The 13,561-nt window shown below is 37.4% G+C and overlaps 1 protein-coding gene across 1 annotated transcript in view; it reads right to left on the bottom strand.

Annotated features, from left to right (window-relative positions):
* Window positions 1-13,561, bottom strand: part of col23a1b (collagen type XXIII alpha 1 chain b) — a 124,181-nt gene that overhangs the window by 36,794 nt on the left and 73,826 nt on the right. Inside the window, 1 exon segment of the mRNA XM_088431046.1 lies at window positions 2,899-2,963. Coding sequence (XP_088287172.1) covers window positions 2,899-2,963 — 65 coding nt within the window.

Genomic DNA, 13,561 nt, shown 5'->3' with positions numbered 1-13,561 from the left:
TTAAAATAATAAAAAAAATCTCCACTTTCTTCTCTGTGCCAAGGTCAAAATTATGAACATATCACATGAATGATTCACCAAAAAGGAACTGTAAAGAAAATCTTACAACTACAATGATCTTACAACTAATCTACAGCAACTTTGTGCCACGATGAATTAAAAAAGGGGGTCGAAGACGAGTGTTGGGGTTCATGAAGCAGGGACAATTATGACTACTTTTGTCTAGACACTGGGACGAGGACATCCTGGGCCAGACGCTAAACAAACATTTAGACTCATGAGGCAAAGCAGTGAAAGCAACCTTGACCGTAAACTTGACACTAATGGCAAAAACAGGAACTCAAGAATGGTACATAAAGCAAAGGTAAAAGTGAAAAAGGGTGAAGAGCACACATAAAAAATGCAAGTAAACGAAATCATGATCTGGATCAGTGAATCAGTCACATTTATCAGCTCACACTCAAGTGTAATGCTTGTTGAATAGAAAGTGACTTACACAAATTATTTTTCATTTTAAAAATTTGAATGGATATACAGCAATTTTGGCTTCTCATCTTTACTTCATCCAAATTCCAAAAGTGGAACAGCTATGACCAAAATGCACAGTATTAGGAGATATATTTGTATTATCTCAGTCTGTTTTACAGTTCAGTAAAGCAGTGAAAGGTATAACGAAACAAGCTTTTTGTAATAATGCTTTGGCAAATCTTGAAAAAAGGGTTTATCTACAGTTTTGTAAAGTGTCCCCATAACCCTAACACCAATTGAACGCACAAAGAAAAAGATGCCAATTTGTAAGAGAAATTTAACCCGGTTTTATTCTTTTCCTAGAAAAAAATATTTTTGAAAAATGTAAGCTATAAAAAACATGCCATTTGTACTTTAAAAAAATGTCAAGTTATTACTTTTTACCCTATTTTTTTGTTCCATGCAGGGGTGTCAGATTTATGGGGATATCTCGCAATCATATGAGAGCCTTTAAGTGGCCCACGTTAAAGATTAGTGCAATGAAAGTGTCTTTAAAGCAAGTGTCAAAAAAATATCAAAAGTGGTTTGCCCACCACGAGCTCAGCTGGCCATTTTTAAACCAATTACGTAAATCGTACCCTGACACAGAAACAACTTTTTGCTTATAAAAGCAAATTGTCCTTATTTCACCACAATGTTGTGAATGGAAATTGTTGATAACGTTTTCTTATCTTTGCATAGAGCTCGAGCGTATCCGGCGATGGAAAACTGAAGCCTCATTATCCACTTGTGATTTTTTGTACTCATCTAGATTGTGCTCTTGGCTTAAAGATAAGGGCTAGTGCAATGGAAATGTTCTACCGTATTTCTCTGAGTACAAGTTGACCTCGCGTATTATTTGACTCCCCCTTTTTTTATTGCAATTTGGGTGAAATTTATAAAAACATGAGTTCTAAGTGTACCTCTGACATTAGTGATACCAATGTCCGATTAAAATGCATGATATGTGTTATTGAAATGAAGAAATTACGGTACTTTTAGAGACATTTCTATATTGTATATATATCGAGTAACATACTGTTGCGGTTATGGGGGGGTGCGGTAGAGTGAAACAAGACTGCAAGGCAATGTTCGCCTGCGCATAGATGCAACAAATGAAACTAATGTTGCAACAATAAAATGATTTAAAGTTTCAACGCTTTAATTTTTGACACAGCTGAATAATAATTTGTCTAAAAGCCCTAAAAGTCATCATCATTATCTGACGCTCAAAATGGCCCCTCCCATTTCAAGGTATGGATACAACTCCCGGACGTCTTCTTCCGCCTCATCGTCTGTTCAAACATGCTCGTTACTCTCCTGCGAGTATTCAAATGATTTGCTGCTCATCTTACTTGGGATATTCTCCCAAGCTTTCTTTACCCAAGTAATGACTGTGGTGAGATCAGAGCGTGGAAGGTAGCCCTCGCTATGTTTCTATCCCAACCTGCTGAAATCCATGCATGCCACTGCTCTCGCTTATTTGTTTGAATGGATTGTTCAAGCACACCTCCAAGGAACGAAGGAGACAAGTCAAACTGTCTTTTTCTTTTTCTTTTCATAAAGTCCACCAAAAAACAGGGCCCTGCAGCCTCAATGTTGACAACAGAGGCAATTCGGCGGCGCTTGATGAAAGGAAATTTTTGCAATGTTTTGTGCAAACACTCTAAAACAGGCGCAAACTATATTGAATTAGAAGTATATGTAATTATTTTAATCCTTGTACATGACATGATATAGCCTTATTTCGCATTCCAACTAATGCTATTAAATAAACACAGATGTGGAGAAAATGTTTCTAGTTTTGAGATGCGGTTATAAGTCGCCCCCCCTAATAAGGGGGTTGAAAACGCGCAAAAAAAAACCTTGACTTGTACTCGGACAAATAGAGTTTATTTCCAATGCATCTTCAAACAAGCAGTGCCATTTAGAGGAGCAAATAAATGATCAAAAGTGCTTCACGAGGTGTCATTTTCCTATCGCGTACTGTATAAGTACTTGTGCGACCTATTTTTTGTATACGCACATCATCCCTTCCCTTTTTTTCCACAACTAGCCTTGAACTAGCCTTCAATAAATGCGGAAAATGGATGACAGGCCGTAAATAGCCCTCAGGCGGTAATTTGGTCTCCCTTGGATTATTACAGTTAATTAAAGATGTCGATTAATCTCTATATTTTTGAATCTCGACAGCACTAGCTGCTTGTACTCAGTGAGAGAGGCTGACATCTGGACAATGTTACTTCAACCACATGGACCAGGTTAACACAAAACCATGGGCCAACTCCATCCTGAACCCCTGAGCTGCCGGTTGACACAACACTTCCAGTTGAGAACAAGATGGAGTCAGTTGGTCCAAAGGAAGAGGAAAAGTAAGACAAGAAAGAAAACAGGTGGCCGGCTTCACTTACCCGGTTCCCCTCTTCTTCCCATCCTTCCACGCTTTCCGGGAGGCCCTGTGAAAACACACAGATGGAGCAATAAATTCCCCAAATCGGCACAGAATGCTCCAGTAGAGAACAAGTGAGCCTCGCTTGTTGTTTCTCTGCGGGCGGTCGTATGTCGTCCGGTGCGCAGCGATCACACGAGGCGGACCCCTCGTTACTTTTCGTCCGTAGACGGATGAGCGCCACTGACGCACCCTCAAACGTTATACGCAAGATGGGAAAACAAAATTTGTTATTGTGTTCGCGATGCGATGGTCCCTCAGATGTGTTTGCGAGCGTTTTTGTGGCCTCTTTAGCTCCACGCGGGTTCTGGTCGGGTTGTAAAAAAAATAAGGGAGTAGTGTGGGAAGGGGGATGTGATGTGGTCAGTGAAAAAGTTGATTTATGGATTCCCGGACTTCATGCTGCTACATGGCCATGAATCATTCCTATACCACTACACGTTGACATCAGATTCTATCCACTAACTCAGTGCGGCGAAAAAACAAGTAGCAATAAATGATTTTTAACTAGATTAAGCAATTTCTGGAAAAACTGTGTGCAAATTCTGAAAACTGAATGAAAAATAATGGACGCATGTGGAATGTTTTGGACTCATGGATTATAATAGAATGATTTGGAATGATATGGAAATGATATCGAGCAATGTGGAAAAATTAAATGGAATTATGAAAATGTTTTTTTCTTTAATGATAGGAATATTATGAACAGTTTGAAGTTGAAAATGTTGGTATTGTCAAAAAAAAAGAAGTAAAAATTAGAGGATAAAAAGCCTACCATTTAAAATTGTGGCTTTTATTTTGAAATTTTAAAAGTAGAGGTAAAGATGAGATAAATAGTTTAAATTGGAATGTGAGGCTTGGTTGAAACATTGCAAAATTACAGGTCAAGAAAAGATAAGTGATTTTTTTTTCCTTTAATTTTGGTATGAGATGAACAGTATAAGGTTAAAATGTAAGAATCAAGTAAAACATTGAAGAAATTTGGAGGAAAAACTTGAACATGTTAAAGTTTGGATTTTCTTTAAAAATGTTGAAAAAGCAAAACAAAAGAAAAATAGTGGTAATGATGAGCAAACTTTAAATTTGAAACAAGAATCAATCAAAAAATTGTGAAATTACAGGTAAGAACAAGAGAAATCTGTTTTTTTTTGCTTTGAATTTAGAAATTTGGGCAAAACAATTGTGCTGAGTAGGAATCATAAAAAATGTAGAAATTATAGGAGAGACAAAAATATTTAAAATCTTGAAAAATAGTAATGATAATAATGAGCTAAACATTAAATTTGAAACTTTAAGAATTGGTCAAAAAATTGCAAGGTAATAGAGAGAAAAATCAGATTTGTTTTTTGCGTATAATTTAGACATTTGGGTAAAACAATTCTGTTGAGGATGAGATGAATGATTCAAAGTCAAAACTGTTGTAATCAAGTAAAAAAAGTAGAAATTAGGGGAGAAATAACATTTAAAATTTTGGCTTTTCTTTTGAATTTTTGATAAACGAAAAGTTAATTGTCACAATGAGTGAAACAGTTAAGATTTTTGAACGTGAAAACATTTTACTGGGAAGGTGGCAAACAGTTTACAGTTCAAATTGTTTGAATTGCCAAAACGTGGAAATTATAGGGAGCAAAACAAAAAGATTACAATAACGATTTTGACTTTTGAATAAACAGAAATTTTGAAATACTTCTTGATAGGGCTGAGCTGTTGACTACCATAGGTTCTTTTTAAGTATAAAAAGTAGAATACATGTGTGAATTTTTTAAATGAGGACAAAAAACTTCTGGAAGGCATGAATTGTTGGAAAAGTGGGATTAACTTTGAGGCAGCATGTCAGACCATTGAATAAGAGTTTTCAATCGTTTTAAAAGCAATATTTATAATTGGATTAATCAAGGATTTTGAGCTTAGTCTTCATTTACTGTACATAACTGTTGAGATTGCTCATTTGAGCATGATGATGATCCACACATGGAAACACATGTGGGCTGTGTCCACATGTAAGTGCTACAATTGTCTATTGGGCTTTTGTCCAATATTGGGCTACAGCTGAGTAGAACTTCATGTGGATCTTTTAGACTCTGTGTGTGTGCTTGAGGTTTGATATCTGAGGAAACTAAAACAGATCAGTGTCAAGATCTTTGTCTTTACATCCCATGACTCAGGACTACACACATACAGTAAAATGAAATCCATCAGTCGAACATGAATCTTGAATTTGGTTGCTGACAAATGCAAGTGATCTAAGGAGGTTTGGAAGTGATTTCTCCATCAACGCCTGAATACTGGGAGTAGATCTTTCATGAACACAACACGCACAGCTCTCCACTTTTTGCGGCGCCTCACACGAACACAAGCCGAGCTTGCCTTACATAAGCTACCGTGACATTAATCGCAAACAAAGTGTTTCCAGGTAACAAAGTGCAGGAGTTACCGAACACCGCCCTGATTTTCCATTCTTGTGATTCCCATTGTGTGCAATTGTGATGTGACAGTCTTTTGAAGGGCTCTTTACTGTGAACGATGGGAATCGGGCCTTTATAATAAGCTCTACACCCCGTCCCCTCCCGTGCACTACTGGAGAGCGCGTCATCTTAGCATATTAGCATTTAAAATGAGTTTTGAGCACTGGAATAAGCGCAAAAAAAAAAGAGAGACTTAGTGGAGAGGGAGGGGAGAGAGGGACATAGATGGAGAGGAGGAGCTGCCGGAGAGATTGCAAGTTTGTAGACTTGTGGCAACAAGCTAGGTTTATGTCAAAATATTTCAAATGCAGTGTACACACGTGCGCTAGCCAATGTGTGAAAAGTATCCTGCATGTTTATATTTACCCATGATCTAAAGAGAACTACAAATTATTCAATGTTTTTATGTGAGAATTAAGAATTCCCAAACTATTACTTACAATATTTTGGAACTAGGCAATAAATAATTCATGTCATGCTTTAAACACTTAAAGCATGACATGAATTGTGAATCACTAATCCCTGTGTTCATTTTATGACTAAAACATAAACTGTAAAAAAAGTAGAAGAGTTAGTCTTTTGAATGGCTCTTTTTAGTGAATGGTTCATGAATGAATTGCCCAACCTTCCGCCACCACTAGAGGGGGACATTTGACTTTTTTTTTCCTGGTCCGTCATTCGTCAGGCGCAGTTGTACCTCTGTCAGCACTCATACTAATTATTTTTCCTGTTTTATTATTTACACTTAAAGTTAACAACATGTCTGTGGTTCTACAGTCACACTGCAATTGAAACACAGTACAGCAAAATAAGCGTAACACAAAAAAAAAGAACAGCTAAGGGGTTTAACTCTAGGCTATGACACACCATCATGTTTGATACAGGGGACGAGAGTGTAATTAACAATCACGGCCACTGGATGGCATTATCATGCTTTACATAACTCTGAAATGGTAGTTGTCGGTTCTCATTTATAACTGTCTGCCCTACAACTATAGAAGACAAATTTCATCTGTCACATACACTACAAGTGAAACAAAGTATAGCTCAGGTTGAATTTACTAAAAAACATCAGTGCTGATCAAATGCCCACCTCTGCTTATGAGATAAATTAAAACATTCCATCCATCTGCTCCTGAGCCGGCATTTTTGGTGACATTTTAGAAGTGTTTGTGGCCCTTTGCCCACCCTTGTTATAAAGTATGTTCAGTATTGTGCACATTTCAAGAGACCTGTAAGGAGAAAATCTGCAAAAAATGTAACCTGTTGATAGAGAGGTTGTTTTAGATATTAAAGGGCTGCAACTAATGATTTGTTTAATGTTGTCTGTTGTTTATGAATGAGTTAAAAAAAACATTGTTCCATTTCTGTTGGTATATTAAAAACATGATAATTTTTCAAATAGACATTGCAGATTTTTTTTTCCATGCTTTAATTGCTGGTTTAGTCCTTATCAGAAATTGCGCAAAAATGTTGATCATTGCCTTCAAAAGACAAAGCAAACGTTTGCAAAAAGTCTCTTTTTGGGTAGTAAAACACCTTAAGGCCTAAAATTCAGAACAATTAAACAAAAAAAAAAGATTGAAAATTGATTAGTTGTCGATTACCTAATTATTTGCATCTTTAATGCGGTATTTTTTATTTTTCTTTACTGTATAGCCAGGAACCCTTAAGGTGCATATTCAACCCAAATAAAATGCTGCAGAGGAATACTCGCCACATGTACTGATTGCGTATAATGAGAAAATTATAGGTCGTCTTCCATTTTGACAGCAAGTGTCCAAATCGTTTTATGATAATTATGATAAACATGTTTTGTCAAGCCAGATTGATATTTTAATCCAAAAATCACATAAGATAAACAAGTCTCTTGAACTCTATGAATCTTCGATTATCTCTTTACCCCCATTGAGAAAATTCTCATCACGTCTGGAATCGTTTGGGCTTCTCCGGCGGGTAATTTCTGTGACAGAACGTGTGCGCACATTGGAGAACTTAATGTGTTTATGCTTTCTTGTGAGCGTGTGCATGAAACCGAGGCGCACTGTGCTGATGTTTTACACAATTTTAGCAGGTGTTTTGTGTTGTGCTAGCGCTGAAAGGCTGCGTAGGTCCTGGTGTGTCATGGTTAATCTGAGGCGAAGGCGCCATCGGTTCTACCCCGATTTGAGCGTGGCAAAAAAACAAAAAAACAAACAAAAAAAAAACCAACCTGCCTTGATATACTATAACCAAAAACGGCAGCAGCAAGGAATGGGGAGATTTACAAAAGCAGTCTTCACCCTAATGTGTTCCTCTGACCTTTTTACGTGAAGTCAAATTTTATAGCCTGGCAAAAAAGCAAATAGAAACAAATGATTGAAAATCCAAAGCACTGGTTTACTAAACGTTGTTGTTCAGAGTAGGGGCCTGAAAATGCACACAGACACACACAATACAATAAACTTGATGAAAAGAAAGTCAAACTAAAACTGTCTTGAGACATAAAGCAGATCAATAAAAGAATCTGTTCACGTTTTGCAAAGAACTCCCTTGCGTGACAAAGATTGAAAAAATCTAAACCCAAATCAACAAACCAGTCAGTCGCCAATGAATCAAACAAATACAGCATCTGCTCAACTAGGATTAGGACGTATTTGTGTGTGCGATTGTGTATTGAACAAGTTTGTTTTTTTTCCCCCCACACAGGGAATGAGATGTTCTGTCCATTGAATCGGCTTGACTTTATACGAGGTGAATAATGATATAAATCGAAATCTCATTTTAATGACATATTGTGTTTTGACAAGAAGAATAAGATCCGACCGGGGATTTTTCTGCACACTAAAATTACCTATTGTTTATTCCCCCATTTCTTTATTTGGTTATTTATTTATTACACTGTTTGCCCGGGGAACACCCTGGATTGGTCAAAAGCAATCACGGTTTAATTTATACAGCATACTTACATGCAGTAATTCTGTGCTTAGAACATAAATATACTCAAAATTCTGAACATAATTGTCTTTTTTTTTTTTATTCCCCACATTTTGCTATTAACAGTAGTTACATCCCCAGTGCTTTGAAAACACTTAGCTAGCTGGTGCTAGTTAACTAACTAGCCAAAATATACACTTTGAAAGCTACTCAGCACGCTAATTAAACAGTTAGGTAGAGCTAGCTAACAAACGAGCCACCTAGCACACACCAAGTAGCCCGTCAAATAACTATTATCAAGTAGAATAGCAGTGAGTAAATTTAAGTACTGTACTTATAGGTCTGAAAAAAGTACACTTTGAATTCCTACATTAGGTTTTTATCTTGGAAACTGTGCACCCGTTCTTTGTTTAGTTCGAGTGGGATTGTCTAAATCTTTTTGGCTAGCCATCATATTTTCTGCAAAGTGTACATGAGAGCTCAGTTTAAATTATTGTTCAAATTTTGGGTGGAACGGGGATTCTGTTTGTGGACAAGTTAAAGTTGGGACCACCGGAGTTGGAAGAACCGAGAGGCCTGAAGGTGTGAAATCCAGTCCTCAAAGCGCATAAACACAAGGGCTAACATGCCTCACAATGCACGGGTTGCCTAAAGATATGCAAACAAATACTGGATCAACAACGACTAATGTGATGCTCATTAGCTGCGAGGTAATAATTTGTCTCTGAGTCTAATTTATTTCAAATTATCATTTTTCACTGCAATAAAAAAATAAATGTTTATCACAAATCCTTTATTTAATTTTAAAACATGTTTTTTGTTTGATGTTCCGGAACATGCCAGAGCAAAACCAGTGGCTTTTTTTTTTTTTTTTTTTAATTGAAGATGAAGCAAAAAGTCTGCTAATTACCATAACTTTAACGAGTAGTATGTTTATGTTGTTGTGTACGGATAACAGAAGATCTCTCGAATTTGTCAATTTTTCAGGGCCAAAACATATATGTTTTGCATATATGTGAAAAAGCAACAGAATTCAATGCACTCATTTTTCAGTTTATATGGTGAAAAGTGTACACTGTGCAGTTCATACAGCGATTTCATATATACATATAATAAATGCAAGCAAGAAAACATGATTTTGAGTCAGTGCTAGTGTTACTCCAACTTACTAATGCAGCAGCTCTTCAAGTCACTTGGATCCACATAAAACACTTGAGTTGAATCATCAGTTCAACACATCAAATTGTCCTTTGAAAATAATTGGGGTTTGTCATTGAAACAGTGTCTGCACGGAACACAAAGATGAAAGCTAAAAAATAGTTCTGTTTGCTGCTAACAATTGGAATACAGCTAAGAAAACGGTTGACACATTGGCCTGTTGTATTTTTCTGCTGATGGAACCAAAACAGTCATATTTTAGATAGGGCTGGCTGATAATAAAAAAAATATTGATTTTCCTGAATCAGATGGCTCGGTGGAACAGTGGATAGCAAGTCCGACTCACAGTTCAGGGACCCGAGTTCAAATTTACCTTGCTCCAGCCTTCCTGTGTTAAGTTTGCATGTTCTCCCTGAGCCTGCGTGGTTTCTCTCCAGGCACTTTGGCATTTTCTACTTGCTGTTGACTGAAAATGACATCACATGTGCTCAACACAATTTTACGTTCATAAGATTCCAGGAATCCAGGCCGCAGGTGTCAAACTCCAGTCCTCAAGGGTCAAATCCTGCATGTTTTCATATGTTATCTCTCAAAATAAATATTTTTTTAATCATTTCCGAGTGCCAAGCTAAAGGAATGTCTAAAAATGGTTGGTACTAAAAGTTAATTATAGACAAAATATGAACTTTGGATTGCTTATGGACAATCCCTTTAAATTGCACAATGAGTTGGTTCATTGTAAACATGTCTTTTGATTTGACATACTGAAAATGGAAGTGCTCAGTTTAATTCTACCCTCTCAGCACTATCATCTGTCATCCACCTCCTTAAAACTGCCGTACGGTTATCTGCAGTCATGCTATTTCTACGATCACTCATTAAATCATCACGGGTGCTTTCAAACACGATCGGGTGTTTATTTCAAAGAAGTTCCCCGACAAGATATCATTTCATATTGCTTACACATTGGATGCCATCGCTGGCTGAGATGTTATTGAGGTAACATACACCATGCGTCCGAGTCGAGAATATTATATTTGTAATGCTATGTGAAGTGGCTAACCGTGGCAGGTGCGATCTTGGCCCACAGTGAACTTTGAAGAAGGGGGGGGGCGGCAAGTATCCTGCTATTCTGATTGGTGGCTTTGGGCCTGGCCAAGAAATTGAATGAAATAAATTGGTGGTTGAACATCATTTTATAATGTCGTGATTTTGGTTTAGTGTCGGGAGTCGCATAATAGTTTGTACAGTGGAAAAAAAATCATTGCGACATTTTTCTAGGCAGAATTTCAAAATAAAGGCGTACCAATTTTGGTATGGTAAGGTTTATTTTGAAGCTTTGTCTGACCATCTCAGAATGTTTGGAGGTGTGTTTTACAGACATGCGGGGCATTATCAGGTGTATTCCTTTGCATGTGTGGCCAAACAAGACCCCCCCCCGAAAAAAAAAAAAAAAATCATGATGTACCAGGACAAGAAATCTAGTGGCGTTTTATTCTCATTATCATCAATAAGACTCATACCATCCCTAATCTTTACCTGTAAAATGATCAAAATAGTCCGCCTTTCTACAACTTAAGTAGAGTGGTACCTCAAGATAGGAATTTAATTTGTTCTGGGATCGTCATATAGTGAAATTTTCATAAATTATCTAATTTATGCCAAGCAATAAAAAAGTATCAAAATGTGGAACCTTACCTTTGAGTAAGTCAACATCCGAAAGCATTAATAGAAGAAGAGGAGAGCAAAAGGCAGAAACCAACACAGTACGAGCTAAACTACAGAAAACAATACAAATGGCAACTTCTTAAAGTTCAGGCGGGGTAGGTTTTGGGTTGAAGGAATTAAAACCTCCATGAAGGAATATTCCATCTATCCAAAGTCCATTTTTATTATCATTGACGCCAGGAGAGTGAACAATGACATTATCCAGGACCAGCAGAGATTTCAGAAGGAATTGCTTCTCTAGCTGAGAATATTTCTTCACAGCCGGATGAGACACAGGTTGCCCCACTCGACGAAAAACTGCCTCACTATCCAAGCGTCCACGTTAGCTCTCTGTATCACAAGAAGCGTAACAACTAGCATCAGGGCAGGACTTAACCTGCAAGATGACAGAAATATATCTAGTTGGTGGCGTGTTCATTTTTCAAATTTTCGTTTCTCAATTTTCGTATTATGAGTCAAAAAACTCTTCGCAAGTCATTTCGTGGATTGACTTTTACGTAAACTCCGACTTTGGTATCTCGAGGTACATCTGTGCTTCCCACCGGAGAATATAACTGGTTCATTTGAAAGTTTTTCTTTCAGCGTCTTCACTTCTCCGCTGGGATCCACACATGCAACGGTTTCGGTTCACCAACGGAAGCTAACGCAGGCGTGAAGGAATGACAAAGAGCTATTCTTCCGTCACCCCGGTCGACCGGCTGCATCTTTATCAGCATTTCCATCCAGGTGACTTAGCGAAGAGGTCGAGCGGGAGCATACGGGTAAGCGCAGCTGCACGGGGAGCAACACAACAAGCCATGCTTTAGTTCTTTTCACTCCACACATGCTCATACGTTGCCTCATCCGAAATCATTCCACAGCAGCTCCAATAAGTTTCCCCAAATGGAATATATATTCTTTAAACTCTAACCCTGATGCTCTTTCCTGCCAAATGATTAAAATCAAAGCAAATGATCTTTTTTTTTTTAGGGATGATCAGTGATAAAACGCATGAGGCCACAAGGCACAGACCTGTCCCCAGCTGGGCCTAAATAGTCAAGATAATTTGGAGCCACTCTGGCGTGCAATTCCAAATCGTTTTCTCCGTTTTCATCTGCTAGAATCAGAAGGACCGCAGACATGGTCTTGGCACATTGGAGTACCGGGGTATTGGGGATGAAAGGCATGAGATACGTCTCTGAAATATATCTATAGCCAACGTGAATGTTATTTAAGGACACGTGCCCTCTGCTCCAAATTTTCAATATTTTCATTTATAGGAGACAGTCTAATAAATCCCACTAAAAGTTTATGATAGTTGAATAGGACTAGTTTTTTCGCTTTGCTTTTCTGGTCAATAAATCAGAGAACACATTTCTCTCCGCTCCAAAATTAACTTTCTTTATTCCTTTTTTCGCCCCAGAAAATACTGTTTGAAATTGTGGTTGTTGCGTTTGATTTTACTTGTAGGTTTTCAAACCTTAAAAATGTTAAATATGCAAGCAACAAGGTGCACATTGTATCTGATATAAGTCACTAGTGATGAGTGAGTATCGCTACCTGGCTGATTTTAATTGAATTAAAACCTTATTTCAAGGTATCATACTCTCGATGGCAATTGATACAAGTATTGGCAGTTCTCTGGGAGCAGTTTTTACAATCCCAAACTCAAAATGAAAAATGAAAAGAATAGAAAATTGCGTCAAATCGGTCATTTCTTAAGAGTTGATTTGAAACAAAAGTGGTTTCGAACATCCTCGTAAATTACTCAATATTATTTAGAAAATGGTTCAACATTTTTTATGCATGTACCTTCTTGTCATTGTATCTACGGGTGTATTTCATTCAGCAACTCCAAAAGATAGATCGTGTAACATGTTTTATTTCCGGCTCATCTGTTGGTAAATGGCATCACTAATTACAAGGGACATCTGTGAAAAACTTTAAGACAATTTAGCATAAAGTTGCTTCATTTTCCAATTAATTTGCTCTTAATTTGAAAGTAAAGCTGAACTGTTTTCAGGTCATTTAAACGCATTGCATTGAATTTGCTGAGAGCAGCAAAAACCTAAACTTAAAATGTCACATACAACCTGAAGAGCATTTTTTTATAGCCCCATATGAGAATCACTGAAAATATGTGGCATAAATTGGAGGATGCTAGATGGCATACTCTTGCTTTCAAAATGTAAACAACGCACTTGTCGGGCTCTGAAAAATACTAATGATTGAGGGCGGAGCAAACGACGTCATTTGCAGCTTGACTTTTGATGAATCAGAGTTCTCAATGTCCTATCAGCTTTTTAGCTTGTGCACCCAGGAAACACTTATGTTAATTCAAGCATCATTCATTGTCTAA

This window comes from Hippichthys cyanospilos, chromosome 13, assembly GCF_059441005.1.
Source record: "Hippichthys cyanospilos isolate Australia breed blue-spotted pipefish chromosome 13, RoL_Hcya_1.0, whole genome shotgun sequence".
NCBI lineage: Eukaryota > Metazoa > Chordata > Actinopteri > Syngnathiformes > Syngnathidae > Hippichthys > Hippichthys cyanospilos.
The sequence above is the reverse complement of the archived record's forward strand: the minus strand, read 5'-3'. Positions and strand labels throughout refer to the sequence as shown.